This window comes from Excalfactoria chinensis, chromosome 17, assembly GCF_039878825.1.
Source record: "Excalfactoria chinensis isolate bCotChi1 chromosome 17, bCotChi1.hap2, whole genome shotgun sequence".
In the NCBI taxonomy this organism is placed as follows: domain Eukaryota; kingdom Metazoa; phylum Chordata; class Aves; order Galliformes; family Phasianidae; genus Excalfactoria; species Excalfactoria chinensis.
The window spans coordinates 3,284,679-3,303,614 of NC_092841.1; the positions used below are offsets into that span (position 1 = coordinate 3,284,679).

The following is an 18,936-nucleotide window of genomic DNA, read 5'->3' on the forward strand; positions in this document are numbered from 1 at the left end:
TTGATCAAAGACACTGTTTTTCTGGGTAGATAGTAATTCCTCACATGGTTTCTCTCATCACTACAAGCCCCCGTGTGCTGCCTGGAAAATTAATCAGATTCATAGTGCTATTTTTCTGGCTTTCTTTCATTCGCTGTGTATTTGAACAGGAAGGTGCTGGTGCAAAGGGGTGCATTAGCTCAGTGCTCCCAGAAAAGCTAATGCTGTCATTCAGATTTGCTTGTCTCATTTCTAATTTGTAAAGTGGTATTTTGTTGATTTATTCTTTCCTTTAAATATATGGAAATCTGTTGGTTTACATCTAGTTCTCAAAATTTCAGTGTTACTGTAGAGAAAGCTGCTTCTTTTGTCTTTACTGGGATGATGTGATTTAAAGGTTCTGTATAGACACCCATCCAGCACAAATATATCACGCTCATTCTACTTTTCTCCCTTAAAAAGAGCCTTTTTCCTTATATCCCATGCAAATCTGCCCTCTTATAGTTTGAAGCCGTTTCCCCTTGTCCTATCACACAGACCCTGCTAAAGAGTCTGTCTCTCTCCTTTGAGATACTGAAAGGCTGCTAACGTGGAGGATATTGTCATATTTCTGTTTATTCCTCGTTGGAAGCACTACTGGGACAGAGGCACTGTGGACCCAATGTCATTCCACCTTTCCAGTACACAGCAGGTTGATTCACTGGACTTATTCAAAAGTAAGTATTTGTCATGTCAGAACTAGAGAGGTTTATGGAAACACAGTACAGTCTGTGCAGGCAGAAGATGGGGCATCGGGTAGAGACTTACATCTGACATGGGAAAGCAACTAAACTGGTTCAGATGAAAGGAAGTCTGGAACAGTCTGGGTAAGAAAATTATTTAAGAGCAGGTCATGCTCTGCCAAGAGCAATGAGCCTTGTTTTACCTGAGTTGCAATGAATCTGGGAACTAGGGAGGTCTCTGATGGACAGAGGGCTGTGCAGACTCACTGCCCTCCCTCTGCTCCCAGAAGTGAGGCTGCAGTCTTAGGCAGTGTGACAGCCATGGGTCTTTCAGCCCTGACCCTGCCAAGGATGCACTGCCCAGCCCTGCTCTGTGCATCACTGCTGCTGTGCACTGAGCCAGCCTCAAGGCCCAGACACTTGTGCAGGGGACGCACCTTACAGGCAGATTTTTGGCAGCGATGTGCCCTGCTGCAGGGATTTTCCTATGTTTTCTGTTTCGTGAACATGCCCAGCTGGCATCTCTCCCAACCACTGCGTCCCACTTCCTTCAAGACCGAAAGTGAAATCGAGTTGCTTTTAAAAGCAGGGAAAGCCAGCAGCATGCCTCTGTTTGTCCGTATAATTGATGTCTTCCACAGGGCTCTGGATGTGGAGCTGCATGTCCTGAGCACACAGACACTGCTCAGGCACAGGAGGTCTTCCTGGGACTCACACATCCTTCGAGGTATTTACGCGGTGCTTTTCTGTAAGATCCTGCCCTACAGCTGCTCTTTTTCCTTACAAAATGTTAGTTTCCTTTTCTTAAGGAGGCATTACAGAACAGGCACTAAAAGCATCTGTGGTGGGAGGGGGAGCAATGGATGTGGTTTGTGGGCTCGATGTGCATGATTCGGTGCATGCAACTTCAGTGACTGCACTGTTCCTGTCACTGCAAAAACAAAACGGCTTCATGAATTAGTGCAGATCTGTGTGAGTGACTGCAGGAGTTGCAGAATAAATCTACCGCAGTATTTCCGCCTTCTGAGGACTCCATTTAGTTTTCCCACATGCAAATAACTGCTATTTCTTGTCCTCGTTGCTTCTTACTGATTTGTGTTTTTTCGTAATACTTCTTTCCCAAAATTACCATCCTGTTGTCTATATGGATAAAAGTCATTTGATGGGTGGGTTTTGCAATAGGCACCTTTGCAACTCACCCTCTTTTCAGCGAGAAGCAGCTATGCGTTCTGCTGCCTCTACACCCCAGAAGGAACCTATGGGGATCCTGGTGGCTTTGGCTACTAAATAAACAGAGAACCAAAACAGAAAGCATCAGGCAGTAAAGATATTGTGTTTTAATTTACAGAAATGAAAGTGGGGAAAGAGCTCGTTCTACCCACCCCAATGTGCCTCAAGCAGTAGAAATTCTCAGTTGTGTTTCCTAGTGGTTAATTATGAAAGAGTTTTGTAAGAGCAATTCTGTAGGAGTATCCCCCATTGCTTGCTGGAGCTGAGCGGGACAGATTGAGCTTGCAGACTGGCAATGGCTGTTTTGCCTCCTCCTCTGATTTTCTCTTGTTTTTAATGTGTTGCAAAGCTTTGTTGAGTGACATTCAGCAGGTCAGCCAGTGAAGCTGGTACTTATAGCAGTACTGCAGTTCTTTTGCATTAAGTTCACTCCTCTTCCAGGAAAGAAAGAGCTTCAAATTGAAAGGAAAAGTATACAGCATCTTGGGAAGTCCTGTTTCTGCTGTAGTTTCTTTGCTTCTTTTACCTCTATTACTTTCTGCAGACTGTTGGAAACTTAAATCCTCTCCCATGGGACAGCATTAGGGCACAAAAGTTCTTTCTGTACCTTACAGAAACACATAAATCTTTTCTATATTGCATTACATCACCAGAACAGTTGGACCTGGCTGCAAGACCGAAGGCTCATTAAGCCATAAAACCTTGATCTGTGTGTCCATGTGAGAGTGCGAGGAGGGGCAAGGACACAGTGTTTATTGCTGGAGGAGAGCATGATGATGTGCTTTGTTCAACCAGAGGGGAGCAGCCCTGCTGTATGGAGAACACCCATAGCTCTGCGAACACATGGGAGAAGGAAATGTGCATTGTATTCCAGTATCTCTTTCTGAAACAAAGCCAGAATGCCTCGTTAGGGCTCTACTCACAGCTGATATTCAGCTCTTGAGGCTAAAACTGGTACTGCTGAGCTGATCTGCATTTAGAGTTTGGCACTGCTTTGCTACAGCTCTGCAGCCAACTCCAGCAGTTCTGAAACTGAGAATTTGTACTGTCTTGAAAACGAAGGCGAACAGGGGAAAAAAAACTGATGAAAAATGTTTTCTGTCCCAAACAAATGTTTAATTTTAGATTTGAGCTTTTTATTGCTGACTGAAGTTCAAATTTGATGTCAGGAAGCGGCCAAGAGAACCGCAGACTCAGAGAGCTGCCAAAAGGGAGATCAGGGGGAGGAGGCAGGGAGAGCTCTGTGTTTGGGAAACAAAGGAGGAGGAGAAGGAAGGAGTCGTGCTGAAGGAAAGAGAGCAAGAGATGTGCTGCGAGCAGCACAGGAGGAAAGGAGGAAGTTGGAGGCTACAAAGAGGGAGAGAAAACAGAATGAAGGGGAACAGAATGCACAAACCTGGGGCTGAAAACTTTGAGGGGGAAAAAAGATGTTGTTTGCTGTCAAATCTCTGGGCAAACAACTGCCGTTCTGTGAGCTGAGCAAATGCTCCAAGGACAAAGTTGGTGACAGCCCTCAGTGCCTACAGAGCAGGAGGAGGCAGCTATGGCTGGCTTGTGCTTTGCAGAAAGAGGTTTTAGGGACAGTGGTGTAAAATGGCACTGAACAATTTGATCTCTGTGCTCGTTTGGTGCTCTGGATGTTGCTGGTGGGGCCAGGAGCAATCCCTGCAGATGGTGTATGCATGGAACAGTGTTGCGTTGAGAGTAGGAATTGGTTCCTCGTATAGTACTGAGTGGGACTGGGGGGTCAGGTGGGGCTGTGATGTCTGCTGGAAGCTGCAGGGACTCCTATGGGGCTGGGATGTCTCCTGCTCCATCTGCTCTACTGGGGTCAGAGTGGCACTCTGCAGCTCTCACCCAGCTGCAGGGTGAGGGAGCTGAGCAGTTATTAATTCCTGCTAATAAACTAATGTATAATTTGGAGGTTAACCCATGGCAGTTCCCAGTTGGTGACCTACTACGAAAATTATCTTAATGAAAGCTTTTAATTAAAAGCTCTGAAGGTCGGAACAGTCAGTGCTTGCCCCTGCCTCTCTAGTGAGAAAACCAAGGTGAGTTCTGCAGGAGAATTACTTTTTTCTCCTTTGGAAAGTGAAAGTTGTGTTTTGTCTAAATCCACTTTCAGTGTCATTGGAATGACCCAGGATGCTTTTCCCACTCATTATTAAGAAATACTACAGGTTTTATTTGCTTGAATTTTAATTTGGAGAACCTGATGGGAAATGTCTGTCCAAATTAGAAATAAAAGTGATGTAACAGGGCAGGAGGGATGGGAGGGATTTATCCTCTTCTGCAATTGGACTCGGTGGCTTCTTCTGCCACAGGGATCCAGGGATGGAACGGAGTGTCAGCTCAGTGTTCCTTGCAGGGTGCAGTAACAGCTGAGCAGCACGAGTGTTCCTCTGCCTGAACTCCAGCTTTCTCAGCATGAAGCTTCCCAGCCCTTGTTCTGGAGGTTGTTTTCTTTCTGATAGAGAAAGATAAAGAAGAGATGTAACAGCTGCTATTTGATGTCCACACAGAGAGATAACCCGGGACGGGGTCGGGTGACCCTGCTGTGATCACGGAGGTCCACCAGCACCCACCAGCTCGATGGGCTCTGCCTGCATCCCATGGTTGTGCCTCCTGCTGCTGGCCCTGCCCACTCCGCATGCAGGTGAGTCTCCTTGTTGGGCTCATTGCCCTTCAATATGCTATAGTAGCTAGTAGTTAAAACATGCAAACTGCTGTTAGAAAGCTCAGTTATGTCCAACTGAAAGCAGGGAACAACTAAGATAAGTAATGAAGAAGTGAGAGGTGGTTCACTGTTGTAATTGTTTCACTTGGTAAGAATGACTCTTTGAATCCATCTGAAGTCAGATGAGATTAGTCCTTTCTTAAAGGACTGGCTCTTTACCAAGAGAGCTTGAAAGAGTCAAACTCCTCTGCCAGCTCTCAGTGCCCAGCACACTCCAGCACTTGTCTGTGGAAGTGCTGTCTATGCGAATGTCAAACTGAATCTGTGGCACTGACTGTGGGGCACCACATCCAGATGGAGTTTGCCAGCTCAGCTGTCATCATAGTCTTGGGACAATGATATCTGCTGGAGACATGGAGATACCTGGCCACGGGTTTGTGGAAGCAAAGAAAACAAGAGGTGAATCATCTGAGCCTGTCTGAGCAGAGGACCTCATAGCTCAAAGAGAGAGATGTCTCTCAACTCACTTCCCAGGCAACCAGCTTCCTAGTTCAAGCCCTGATGGCAGCAGGACGGGGTAGTATCCTATTTCTACTCCAAAAACTATTTGGGGGAATGGATCCAGTGCCTAATAAAAATTTCCCATTGGCAGACAGTGTCTTCTAATCCACAGGTTGGTTTGTCCACCAGAACTCAACTCCTATTCTCTAACACAAAGAGTCTTTGAGGAAACTGGTAGGAATTGTTTCTTTTTTCTTTGCTTTCTCCTGTAGGTGCTGCTGTGCCCAGAGCTAACCTTGCTGAGGGGGCAGGTGGCTCTCCTGGCACTGAAACCACCAGTGTGACAGTCTACTACTGTAAAGAGTGTGGGAGAGAAAAATGCCAGCCATCCGGTTTCTCGGACTTTGAAATAATTGGCAAAACAGAAAATGAGACATTTTCAAATGAAATAATTCAGCTGGTGACCAACAAAACACACATTACTATGTGTTTTCATCTGTATCGTGATGGAGCTTATGCTATTTTCTGGGAGAAGGATGGAGGATTAGGAGAACCGTGTAGCATCCTGAAGTTTGGAGGTAAACTCAGCTGCAAGTCTTTGCGGTGCACCAAGAATCTCTGGTTTTGGCTTATAACCCTTGGTTAAAGATCTTAGAAATGATCCATATTTATAATTAACAATTTTACCTTTCAGCTTCCCTTGAAGGAAGCATGCCAGAGGAGGGGAAAATCTGCTGTGAAACACAGACAGATTATGCAAACCCTCACAATGACCTGAAGTGCTACATTGGAGCGTCTGGTAAGAAAATTACAAGCACAACAGATGACATCATTGCTTATGGAGATCTAGGTCAGTCTTTCTGTCATGTTTGTCTGCCTTACGTTTTGAGACAGTTTCTCTCAGAAAGCTTGCTGTGGCCAATATTGAAATAGCTGTTCCAGATATGTACATGCTTAAGTTCATATCTACTGAGGTCTTTGGAATCCTGATCAAACTTCATGTTCTTAGTGGCCTTTGAACTCATCACTGACGTAGCTGAACATCTTGTCCTTATCAAACCCCTCTATCAGAAACACACACTATCCAGAACCATGCTGCTTCGAAAAATGTTTTTCCAGCAGTTGCTTTCTACATCTGTTTTTTAGCAAAACAGCAACCACCCAAACAAGTAAAACTGGCTAACAGTAAAATCACTGGGAGACTTCACAAACCTATTCCTCACACTTTCGGTGTATGAGCTCTTGTACCTATTGTGCTCAGTTATTTTGGATGATAGACGTATCTGTCCTGGTGGGAAGTCAAGAGTCTGTTTTGTCCTGGTGGGAAGTCAAGAGTCTGTTCTGAATGCTGATAGTCATTCTTTTGTTACAGTTATCTCTGTTAAGGTATCCAGAGCCATGGGCTATTTGTTCTCTCCCTTCATCAGTCCTGTTTTCCGTACCAGCCCTTGTGGGCTGCATTGCAGGAGCATTAGTCCCAGCTTATGAAGCAGGCTGCTATCCTGGCACACTTGTTGGATTCATTTTCTTCCGCTCTGCTTCTGCTCTGCAGGTGATTATCAGTATTCAGTTGGTGAAAACAGACAAACTGACCTCACTGCCACCTTCCTGATTCTTGGGGTTTGTGCACTGCTTGGGGTTTGTGCACTGCTGTCCATATATTATTACAAGAGGAGGAGGACCCAGAGGCATCAAGGTATGGTCTGACAAAACATCGTGTTCCTGTGGGTAACAGTCCTTCCCAACCAGCCCTGGGAGTGGAGAAGGAAACATACAGGGTTTTATTTCTGGATCTCATTTTAAAAATAATTGTTTATGAAGTTGCCAAATGATGTTCATTGTGAAGGGGATGCTTGGCCAGACAGTAGCATGAAAATAGGTAATAAAAGGGGAAAAGCAACTGCAGGCCTGTTAGTTTTAATTCTTCTAAGTACATCTTTGCTAATGCTGGGATTTAATTACTGCTGTTTTCCTAGGACCTACCGCAGTGATCCTGGCGATTCCTCCAGGTAAGCAGTGGCTTTTTTTTGCTTTAATTACAGTAACTGTTGAGATCCCATTGCTGCAATGGGAGGAGGGTGCTCAGTGAAGGATGAGGTGCATTCACTAGGACCTCATTCAGTGAATGCCTGTTTTCTCACTGCATCAAAGCAGTGTCGGTAGATTTTAATCCCATAGCTCTGACCCTATGCCCTGATGTGACTCCACAGTGGTATTAAAACTCATGTGTCATTTGCACAGTTCTACAGGCACATCTTTACATTGGCCTACATCCTGGACCTACCTTGGCCAGTGTTTACAGGAGCCTATGTACTGCCAGAAGCTGACATGGCTCCTCTGTTATTCAACTGCCCCATCCTACTTTAGAACCAAATGCTCCTGTTAGCTTTGCCATGCTAGTTCACTGTTTCTTTCCAGAATCTAAGAACTGAATTTCAAATCTAATTTGTTTAAGGTTAACTTGGTTAGGAGGTATTTATAGCCTAAGCATTTTATCTTGTGCTCCCTTTCTAGTGAATGGGGAGACACAGCTGTCTTGAAGGCCATTTGTCTTTCCTGTGAAGGCGCCTGTTTCTCTCTGGTGACTACAAGGGAAGCCAATGATAACAAGCTGAGATTAATCAGTATCTTCAGGTAGATAAAACACAAGTTGATCTGGAAAAAAAATGTATTTACACAAGTGCTTGCAAAACTCAGTAAGGATAGTGCAATGGTAGTGTCACGGTAGTTATGATTAAGACATGGAGATAATCATACTGCTGGGATATGCAAAAGATATACATCTAGTGGCTCTCTTGAGGTTCTGCCCTCTGGTGTTATTCTTGTGATTCTCACTGAAATCAACCTGCGCCTTTGGCCTCATAGATATTTCTCCTTCAATTCTCACCTGCTAGATTAATCAAACAAGTTTATGAAAGTAGAAACCTCATAGTTATTTGAAACACCGTCTACAAAAGAGAAAATGCCAGCCGCGTGCCCCTCAGCAACGAAGCACAGCCACCATCTGAAGAAACACTTTTAGACAATGTTCACAAATGTGCCTTCACTGCTCCCAAGCATTTCTTCTGGACTGAGATTGCCCAAGATGTTCAGATCCAGGCCTTCACCAGCAATGCCAGAAGCTTCCTGGAGCTCCTGTCCTCCCCTGGTGCTTGGCTGAGGGCCACCATCATCACAAGGATGAGCAGCTGGCTCAGCAGCACAGGCTTAGACCAGCTGACTCCTCTCAATGGCTGATCTGACAGATTCAACCTCGCAAACCAAAGTTGTTTGGAGAACTGTGTCTGTGCTCAGGAGAAGTGTGTGTTGAACCCCTGCAATAAAGGTTCTCTATATGTTTTCCGTGTCATAATGCGATGATATGGCTGTGGTTCTTCACCCTTTAGCTCCCAAGTGGTCTCTGCATTTACGTGGGAAGGCATTTAGTGAGGTGACTGATTTGTTTTGGGAGAGGGGCCTGATCTTCAAAGCAGACGTCTGAAACCGAAATTGAACAGTTAATCATGAATGACAACAAGAGATATGCTTAAAAATAACTTCAGAAGTACAGGAAAGTGTCTGCCCTTCTACTTCACTCTTGTTAGAGGCAAGACACAACCCCAGCCATAGCAGTGGGGGCTTCATGCTCCTTCTGACCTAAATTAATCTTAACTCAGCTCTCTAATATGGTCTTCTAATGCATACATACAGCTTTGTGTTCTTATGTGTGGTGTTCAAATAGATGGTTGATATTGTGTTTTTTTGGTTTTTTTTGGTAGATTCTCTTTTCTGTGTATACCCTCAGGTTCTGAATTCTTTGGGAGAGGGACAACAAGATATTTGAGCACTTCAACTGTATAAACTTGAGGGTTTCAGATAATAATGAGCAGATTTCATTCCTAATCTTTAACACCAGTTGGAGCCAGAGAGCTGGTTAAGTTTTTAGAACCAAAGTTACCAGCATGTTCAGCTGTCAGTCACAGGATGCAGTTACAAGCTGATCTTCGTGGCTCACACAGACAGCCTCCTTTCCATTTCTTCTGCCTTTTTCTGGCTATTATGCAGCTGTGATATTGAGAGGTGTCACTACCAGCTGTTCTGCTTTGTGGCTCCTGGGCTCTGTTTTCCTGGTAACACTAATGTATTGGGGAAAAATTACTTTAATGCTCAGTGCTCTAATTCTCTTTTTATGCTCTTTGCTTGGAGCAGATGATTTATGCTGCTTTATGAGAGCTTTTACAAATAAATATGTACGCGCAAATACACAGTTCTTAAATAAAGACTGATTGAAAGCACCGGGCAGTATGACTCAGTAAATGGTGTAATTTTACAGCTGTAATTTTGTTTTCATGAGTTTTGTGTTCTTATACTCCTAAAATTGTTAAGGCTGGGGGAGGCCTTTAGATCATCCAGTCCAACCATTCACCTGCCACCAATAATGCCCACTAAACCACGTCCTTCAGTGCCACATCTCCACGGCTCTTGAGCATCTCCAGGCACAGTGATTCCACCTCCTCTCTGGGCAGCCTGTGCCAATGCCTGACCGCTCTTCTAGGGAAGAAGCTTGCTGAACCTTCTGTGGTTAAATACTCATGATAGCACAGTACCAGCTTAAAAGCTGGCTATGCACTGGTTGGTCATGCTGTCTTTTGGCTTGTTCATCTCTTTGCGTTCCCACATGAATTTGGGTTTCTTCATGACAATTGATGAAAATTTCTCAGCTTTTTGAGCATTCAAGAATTCTTTGGGAGCACATTTGTTCCCTATCCATTCACAGAGACAACTGTACTGCAAGAAGAGCTGTTCCTCATTATCAGGAAAAGAGCAAGAGCAAGCTGTGTCTGAGATGTCCTTTTGCTGATGGTTAGCAGCTACAGGATGTCATTCAGTGGGAAACCAGATCCACATGAAAAGGACACAGCATAGAAGTGTAGAATACCCTCAGATGGAAGAGGATCACAAGCATCATCAAGTACAACCCTGGCTACCATCCAAAATTGAAACCCTGTGTCTGAGAGTGATGTCCCAGTGCACCTTAGTCATGCTGGTAATGTTGTGGGAGCATTGATTGTCTGTATCCACTGTGCTGAGTGCCAGCACAGTGAATGTTCCAGCAGGGCGACCACATGTGTCAACATCCTGATGTGGCAGGGTGAGGAGCAGCTCTGAGCCCCCCTTTCCTCAGCTGACTGCACTGAGATGTGGCTGCTTCTATTCACAGGCTGGGGGTTGTTCATTTGTAAAAAGCTGTGGGCGTTGTATGTGTGAAGTCAAAACTTCAGTTTATGAATCTTTCCCCACTCTATTTATGTTGCTGGGGGGAGGGAGCTACTTTCGTTTAGTAAACAGCTGGTGTAGCTGGAAAATAACAGGCCAAGCTGTGGCACACGGTGCTTTGGGTCTTTAACTCATCAGTTGAGTTAAATTGGGAGGATCAGCTAAAAAGGTCTTTGAAGATGCAGTGGACGTCCCCTCTTCCATTGGTGTATCTCTTACTTCTGCTTCTCCCATTCTTCCCTGGCCAAAATGGTAGGTACAGCACAGCTGCTCTTATATTTTACAAGACTCAGTATTTTCTTCTCCTTTCTTCCTTTCCCTCCTTCCTTCTTTCCTTCTATCCTTAGTTTACCCTCTGGATAATTCAACGTTAGCAGGTGGAACTTTGAAAAAGAATGCTCTGAGCATATTTGGAATGAAGATGTTTTGAAACTGATGGTAATATTTAGTATTTTTGCCATGGTTGCTGCTGGTTGTTAAGAAATTTGTACTGATTTCTGCAAGTATAGTTCTTGAACATTGTTTAACTCTGATGTTTTAGAGACAATGATTGACTGGCTGTGGCTGCTTGCCATTAACTACTGAGGTTATTATACCACATAAATGGGATTCAGCTTAGAAGTGCTGATTTTAGGCTGATGGGGATGAGTTCCTGAGCTTTCTCTCCCAGGTTGTTAAATCAGAACACTCTGCACTTCTCTTTCCTTCTCAATTGCCCAGTTTCTCCTCTACTTTGAAAAGTAATTGCCGGTGACTCATGGATTGCTTTAATTCTCTAAATATAGGATGCAGAATGTTCTCTCTGGGCAGATTGGATTAACTTAGTGTATCTAAATCTGTGTTTGACTTCTGTGATTGTTCCCTCTTTAAAGCGAGTTGTTTAAAGTACATAGGGCACCGTAATCATCTTATAAACACTGAACAGTCAACTCTTTCTATACTGTTTTTTTATCAGATATGCAATACTCTCTATTTCATCTTTCTTTTCTTGTTTGGGATACAGTTCCTTTATGTGTTTGCCATTCAATCTCTCTTCCTCACTGTTCACTCTGTAGGAACTTCTTGTTCAGTGTCTTGTTATTTTCAGGTGATTAGAGAACTCAGATTGTCTTCTTACGTGTTTTTAAACCTTTGTTTCTTAATATAGGCTGTAGTACTGTACCTTCTGCTGCTTTCTTCCTGAGAGGCTGCATTATTGTGTTTCCTGATTTCCTGCTAAAGCTTATTTTTTCTTTGAAATACAAGATTTTCTTCTATTCTCTGCCATTTTGTTATCCCTTTGAACTCCAGATTTAGATCTTCAGCCAGCTCCGATTATTGAGATCAGTTCCATGAGCTTTGCATTTTAACAGCTAATAGTGGGAACCTTTAGGTCATCCTGTATTTTTTTGCATGAGTGACAAAGCCACTTTTTTGGGGCCAAAGTCTTTTAAGCTTTGGGAAGATGTTGAGTCATGCAGGTCAATAGGAGCAAAAGGCACTGTAGGGTTTAGGACAGGAAAATGACCATGTATATGCAATAGAAAGAATAAGGTTCAGGCTTACAGCTGTTCCATTGACAAAGTAGTTACGTTTGCAAATTAATATATATACATAAAGAAATCTGATGTTATAATTTCCGTTGCGTTTCTTATTTGTAGGTGAAGAAAATAAATTTACTGAATGGTCAACAGACATTATCAGTGTTTGGGAAGGAGACTCCATTAATGTAACTTGTTCAAAGGACAGTTCAGAAACTGAAGTGGGGACGTATTTGAGGACTAGAAATCCGCTAGCCGATATTGTATACGTTTCCGCCAAGAAAACCTCACATGTACATCCGAATTTTGCTAATCGCATCAAGTTTTCAAAGGAAGGAACAAATCTCACAATCACTGTGCACAACGTACAGAAATCTGATTCAAATATCTACTACTGCAGCAGCTATACTAAAAAGAATGGCCGTCACGTCAGGCGAGATGGGAAGTCAGTCATTGTGTTCGTGAAAGGTATAGTGGTTCCACTCTGTGTATTATGAATTAATAAATACAGAGGTTTATTTTAAATAATGGATTAGGAAAAAAGCATAGAGTCTAACAGAGTGTTATGCAAAGAGGAAGCTGTTGCTAAGTGCTATTCAGGGTTTGTTGAATATCAGTGGATACAGGGATTCATGTCTTAATCTCTTTTTAGGGAAACTTCCCTGTTTATAATCATTTCTGATTAGGAGAAGAATTCTTCTGTCTTTTTCTTCTTTTATTTTCTGCCCTTCTCTTTTCTGTTCCCCTCTTGTTTAATTTTTATGCTCATTAAAAGAGGGTTGAGATGTTCTTCAGAAGGTTATTCCCAGACATACCTACATTGCTGGTGAGATCCTCTAACATAATCTAATTCATTTATTACAGGATCAGTAATGGGCATTTAAATCTACTTTTCACATTCTTCCTTAGGCATCTCTTTTCAGACTTCTTCAGTGTGTTTTCTCAAATGAATTCCATCCTGTTGGTTCTAAACTGTTTCTTCAAACTATGTTTTAAAATTATCTTTTCTATCTTTTTGATGCTGAACCTCTTCCCTGAAATGGTTGCAACCTTTTCAGGGTTATCTTTGCACAATAGCGATGAGTTGTCTTTATTCCCTCATAGATCAAATATCACTGTTATTGATAACATCAGAAAGTATGGAGTATACTGAAAGCATGCAGAGATTTAGCCTTAAAAAAAAAAAAAACAAAAACATTTAATCAAAATTTCCATGCTTTGTTTTTTCTCTATTTGTTCAGTAGTTAAAATGCAGTGTGTTGTATGTGGAAGCCATTAATCTCTCTTTGTTTTTAGCTAAAAGCAGTGGGGTTATTGAACAATCACCACTGTCTGTCAGCACTCAACAAGGAGAGTCTATCAACATTACCTGTGTGTTGAAAAGCTCACACGAAGATGAAGAGATCATGTTGCTCAAGATTCACATGCAACCTGAAAAGGTGTTGTTTGTTTTAAGTCAGAACACTTTGACTATTTCTCCCACTTTTGCTAATCGCTTGGAGTATTCAAAGCAAGAGGAGAAACTGGTGATAACTCTCCACAACCTACAGGAAAATGATACCGACATATATGTATGTGCTGCGGCGCTGAAAAATTCCTCTCTCTCAGTCAGTGAAAGTGGTACCATGGTGCTGGTTAAAGGTACTGTTTGTTTAATCATAAATAATTATAGGTATGCTAGAAAACAAAAGGCAGAGTAAAAGCTTGCAGAACTTTAGTCAAACCAGGAAGAGCACTGCTCCATGGCTAGGCAAGGCTAGGGAGACTGCTTGGACTCCTCTGCACTGTTGTATACCAGGTCCTAAATAAGATGCCATTGAACAACCAAAAGGGAATTTTAAAAGGGGAAACTGAATATAATTGCATATCTTAACAAAGAAAAAGGTCAAAATAAGACAATAATCTCTTCACTGTGTGAAAACTGTCTGTTTCAGAAAATGAATTGGTGCTTTTAGCATCAGTTCTATCACCTTAATGGGACTTAATGTCCTTTAGAAACCATTCACTATAGCAAGTCTATGCCAGGAAGCGCAGAACAAGTCCTTAGATATTTACTTACAGCACCAAAGATAACAAAGATGATCTCATACATCCTTATTATATACTGAGCAAACTGTAAGCATATTTTACAGAGCCAGGTTTTAGATCTTGCAGGTTAGTGTTGTAACTGTTTTGAAGATGAAGATGAAAACAGCAGCATAACACTTGATTTTGATCTTACTTGTGCAGTTTAAGAGTTGGACTTTGATGGGATCTTTGAGCAATTAAACTAAGGTTTACACAGGTGCTATGAGTTGTGAAGGATCTGTTTGCAGCCTGCAAATAAAGACTGCGGTCTCATTCTCTGCTGCTGATCACATTTGTGCAACAACTCGTTAACTTGATTTGGGGAAAATGACAGCTGCTCATCAAAGCAGTGGGGTGAAGTTATTTGGATATGGGTAAATTTAGGTTCTAGAGAACTGTTACCCTTCCCACTAGCACTATTCTACACATTGCAAATAACGCAGATCACAACAGCCTCTTTTGTCTGTACTGCTTGCATCCTTTCAAACTGGCTGTTGTGTAATTCTTACCTACAGTGGCAGGGACCTCTGTATTGCTGTGACACTGAAGTGAATCATTTTCTGTTTCCATTGTGAGCATGTGGTTCTGCTTCTGATGTGAGGTGCAGAAGCCATCACCTTCATGGAGTGCTCCTCACTTACCACTCACAGTCATCACTTGCCTCTGGGAGGGAATCAGAGGGAATGACAGTGAGAAGAGTGACAGGGTGACAAATGTGGCTGTGTATTGTGCTGATCTCAGTTGATTTCCTGCTGACCAGGGCCACCCCTAGACCTGAATAAGTTTTCCATGATAAAAGTAGAATTCTACCTCCTCACTTTTATGTATTACTACTAATGCAATTCCACATGCAGGTGGGAAGCAGACAGTGTGCAGTACGAGTTCCTTGGCCATCTACATTCCTACCATTCTGGTAGCACTGCTGTCATTTGCATTGATATGCTTCGTCTTGTGCCGTATCGATGTGAGTATGCTGTTACCATGCAAAACTGAATCCAGGTTGAGTGAATAGGTGTGTTTTCAATTATAGTCAAAAGCATTGTGTGAAACAGCAATTGAGTCAAGCAAACAGTCGATAAACCTAAGGTTTTGTATTGTCTCCTCCTTGCCCTTGTTCAGTGTCTGCTTGCAGTAAAATTTTGGAGGCAAATACTGCCTTCTTATGCTTCTGGAGCATTTAGTAAGTTATGAGATAGCGTTTGCTTTTCAGCAGGGATACTTGGGTAAGTTCTGTAGTCAGCAACACAGCCATGCATTTTATCTATTTCCCAAAATGGGGCAATCCTTGATTCTGTTTTGCCACTATTAATTTGTTGTCAGTCATGAGAAGAAACTTCACGAGGGAGGTTTTTACACTCCATAAACATTACCCAAAATTAACAGAGTAGGATTCACAGGTCAGACTCTTGTGCTGTACTTGCAGCTTCAGAACAGCTGAAAATAGTATTATATCACTGTGGGGAAGTCAAGGCTGTGGGAGCTGCTTTCCTGTGGTATTGGTAGCAAGCAAAAGTTTAATGATAGGTATTATTTATGTTGGGACTGCAATTACATCCAAATCTTGAAGGAATCTTTAGTGGGATTGCATAAGGATGATAATACAGAGTGAAACCATCAGTCATAAGTTTCCATATAGATCTCTAAGATGTCATCATATTCCAAGAGAAATTTAGCAGCACATTTTTTCACAAGCAACTGGACTACTAGAGGGTAAGCTGGCTCTACTTCAAGCTCTCTTCTTAATGGCTGCTTGCTTTGTTTTGCAGATGAAGAATTTTTTCCAGAAAAAGAAAATAAATGTTGTGTACGAAGATATGTCTTTCAGTTCTAGAAGCAACACCTTAGTCAGAACTAACACTTACTCAATGAACAATTAAGCTGCCGTGAGCTGGGACCACATGTGGATTGACTGTTCCTTTTCAGGTGTCTCTGAGAGCTGCCTTAACAACTTGATGTAGTAGCTGAACCAGAAATGCTATTACCTACCTTCTTTAGCAGAAGAAAAAATCTGCCTTGTTTCCAAAGCTGTTTCTACTTATTTTGACCGCTCGTGAAATGCCTTTTACTTTTTTATGTATAGAAAAGGTGGAGACATGCGTGTAACCTCCACATGTATTTGCAGCGTGGTGTGGAAAGCAGTATTTTTGGAGTGTACATTTGACTATAGGCAATATATGAGATTGTTTCTTAGACTGGTCTTCCTTACGGGGAAGATGTGATGGTTTGTGTAGTCTGGTTCTGAACTTTAGTAAATGCTCAGGAAGACCACAACAGGTTCGATGAATAATATGCAATAGATTCACATATGAATGGAGTACAGCTTTCTTAAAGTCAGTGTGGGTCTGCTCAAGAGCTCTGGTAGCTAAAACTACTCACAAGTTAAAGTGAATTCTGAAGAGAATTCAGAAACTTGGGAACAGAGTACATTAGGAGCAAAGGGCTTGATATGCATGGGTTTAGCCCTTCAAAGGTCAGAATGGTCCAATAAAATTGCAGTCAAATGTAGCTATTAAATTAGTGACCTTGTTGGAGATATGGCATGGATGGAGAGTCTTGACATTGTTGACCCATGAAACTATAAGACTTGGTGCATGATGGCTTTGTAGGAAAGCAGAAATATGTGACGTGGGTGTTGCCTCAAACTCAAGATGTCTTTAAAATGATACAGCAGACTGTGTTTCTTCAGGCCGGTGACTTTAAATGGTACAATACAGGGTTAACTAAGCTGGGAAGAAACTAAGGACTGCATGCCAGCAGTCATGGCTGAGCCTGATCCGAAACTGTTCTAAGGGAGAATTTTTGCTAAACTCCTATCAGCCATAAATTTTAGTTGGTAATACCTTAGAACCCTTACTTAGGATGAGCACAGGTCTCCACAGCTGAAGAAGGGTAACAGTTGTCCCCAGGAGTGTTGGGTTTTGCAGAGCTGGGTCAGTAGTGGAAAGAACAGTTTCCAATTTTGCATGCCCAAAAGAATATCAAATTGTCTGGTGAAGAGGCAGGATTAACAGGAATGGCTTATGGCATCCATGGGCAGGCTAGAATGAGAGTCTTTCTTTGCTGATGTGTCTGTTTATTTTTTGAGGGACTAAGGTTGGTTTGACATCTGTAAGTGTGCTTAGTTGGTTTTAAGCCAGGCATATGAGACCTTCCATGACAACCCTGCTGCTTGGAAGAGGTCATTTCCTTTCAAACATCACTTGTGAAATGCTGTGCACCAGATCCAAGGACGAAATCTGTTCATCCAAATGTCTGGTGATTTCCCTCATAGCAGAGGAGTGTCCATTGGGTGCAGATCCTGCAATTGTTGCATAGCTTCACATGGATAAACTGATGTACCCAGGAATTTTATGCAGTTACTTGCTACTTTTGTACATGTATTAAAGACTGTTTTATGTGTCTTGAAAATTAATGCTAGATATTTAATGGACTTTTTTTTGTGTAGATTATAATTTAAAATAGAGTGATACAAAGTCACCTGCCAGCACTTCAAATAAAGCATGATAACCATTTTCCTCTCTACAAGTCTTCTTTGTTTGTTAGTCTTTGAAAAGCACTACGTTGCTCATCACTGAACTAAACACAGAAGAACACTTTGAAAGCTGTGTACTCATGCAGTCCTTTTGTGGCAGGTAAGACAAGGTTTCCAAAAGGCCAAAAGTGCCAAATGGTGTTGCGGAGGAATTGGCACAACCCTTGGGCAGCCCCTAGTCATGATGGCCATGGGACTTACTAGATCTTAGAGCAGGAGATGGCAACCTGCCACTGTGGGCTGTATTTCATGCTTGTGTTGTGTCTTTTCCTGCCTTGTTGCAGGAGCATTAAAGGAGATTTCAGGGAAAAAACAGGCCAAGTTTGGGAATAAATCTGCTATTCCTGTTCCCACAGTAAGCAGCTGAGACAGGGGGCCATTTTGTGGTCTATTTCATGAGCCAATGATGGCTGTGGATGGGGGCTGCACAGTGGCTGCCAGCACTGCTGTCAAGGTGGGCACAGCTGTGGGGTCCTGTGGCAAGGCCAGCACAGCCCTCATGGGGTCCCACGTCTTCTTATGAGTTGTGGTGCCGTTCACCCCAGTGCCCAGGTCCCCTCAGCACAGCACTTTCCCCAGCCTTGCAGCAGACCTTGTTTCCATGGCAACAGGCAACCCAGTGCAGGGCTGCACAGGGCCTCATGCTTGGGACTACTGGAGCCAGGATGGAAGGCCTGGACTTTCTAAAGAATGAGGGAGGCCTTGCAGCCACTTCTTCAGGAACGAGAAGAACACCTTGGCATCCTCCTCTGCACACCCCAGAGCTGCATGAAGAGAACTACCATGGCTGTCAGTCAGAAAGGAATGGGTTCCTCCACTTCTGCCTCTGTCTCTGACAAGCTCAGCTCACACATGAGAGCAGATGTTCTACAAATTAGGTACTTTATGCAAATTGCTAAGTCAAGGCCTGAACTAACGATTGAACACCTGGTAAAGGGACACAGCCAGCCCTGGGAGCACAGGTGAAAGCAATTCATCTGCAGGGCTTGAAGGAGTGGAACCAGATTCCAGTCCTCCCTAACATCATTTAAGAGCTGGTTGCCACAAGGGAAGGGTTTCTACCTGGAGGTTCCTTCTTCTGGAGTATTTTTCGAGTCCTGACCCTTGGGACAGGTAAGCAGATTTTTCTTTCTTTATTTAGATTGTGGCTGTCATCCTTTTTTGGATAATTTAGGGCATTTCCTACAGGTACTAATCTATGAACTAAAGTGCCTATGGTCTGTCATGTGTTGTTGTATGATCTGTTAGCTGATTTGAGTTGCTTTCTCCAGTGAAATGAGTCGCACCAGTGAAATGCCTGAAAATACTCAGAAGGTCTAGTCAGTGAGGCTGCCAATGTCATGTATTTGAAATGGGATCTAACAGGGTTTTGATGGAGCCATTATTAAGGTTGTAGCAGAGATTTTCCTCTAGAGCATGCCTCCCTAGGAAGGATAACAGCAACTTACCCTG

At 42.8% G+C, this 18,936-nt stretch overlaps 2 protein-coding genes and 1 long non-coding RNA gene across 4 annotated transcripts in view; all 3 read left to right on the forward strand.

Moving 5' to 3' along the window:
* The first annotated feature begins 646 nt into the window (after nt 1-646).
* LOC140260060 (uncharacterized) lies at nt 647-6,825 on the forward strand. Of its 2 annotated transcripts, none has more exons than XR_011905492.1 (5): nt 647-695; nt 1,343-1,428; nt 4,454-4,587; nt 5,382-5,687; nt 5,804-6,015. XR_011905492.1 is itself a non-coding variant. In XM_072352029.1 (5 exons), exons 2-5 carry the CDS (start codon nt 4,524-4,526, stop codon nt 6,814-6,816), a joined length of 681 nt encoding a protein of 226 aa, XP_072208130.1. In that variant the 5' UTR covers nt 1,289-1,428; nt 4,454-4,523; the 3' UTR covers nt 6,817-6,825. The 2 variants fall into 2 exon arrangements, 1 of the variants encoding a protein (XP_072208130.1); XM_072352029.1 differs by lacking the exon at nt 647-695 and adding an exon at nt 6,662-6,825 and having other exon boundaries at nt 1,289-1,428; nt 5,804-5,959.
* Nucleotides 6,826-10,544: 3,719 nt separating this feature from the next.
* CD7 (CD7 molecule) lies at nt 10,545-16,117 on the forward strand. The gene is made up of 5 exons (XM_072352296.1): nt 10,545-10,617; nt 12,006-12,353; nt 13,182-13,526; nt 14,807-14,916; nt 15,719-16,117. Exons 1-5 carry the CDS (start codon nt 10,545-10,547, stop codon nt 15,827-15,829), a joined length of 987 nt encoding a protein of 328 aa, XP_072208397.1. The 3' UTR covers nt 15,830-16,117.
* A 2,382-nt stretch (nt 16,118-18,499) lies between these two features.
* Nucleotides 18,500-18,936, forward strand: part of LOC140260005 (uncharacterized) — a 40,365-nt gene continuing 39,928 nt past the window's right edge. Inside the window, exon 1 of the long non-coding RNA XR_011905483.1 lies at nt 18,500-18,597. This is a non-coding gene — a long non-coding RNA (uncharacterized lncRNA). The remainder of the gene's footprint in view (nt 18,598-18,936) is intronic.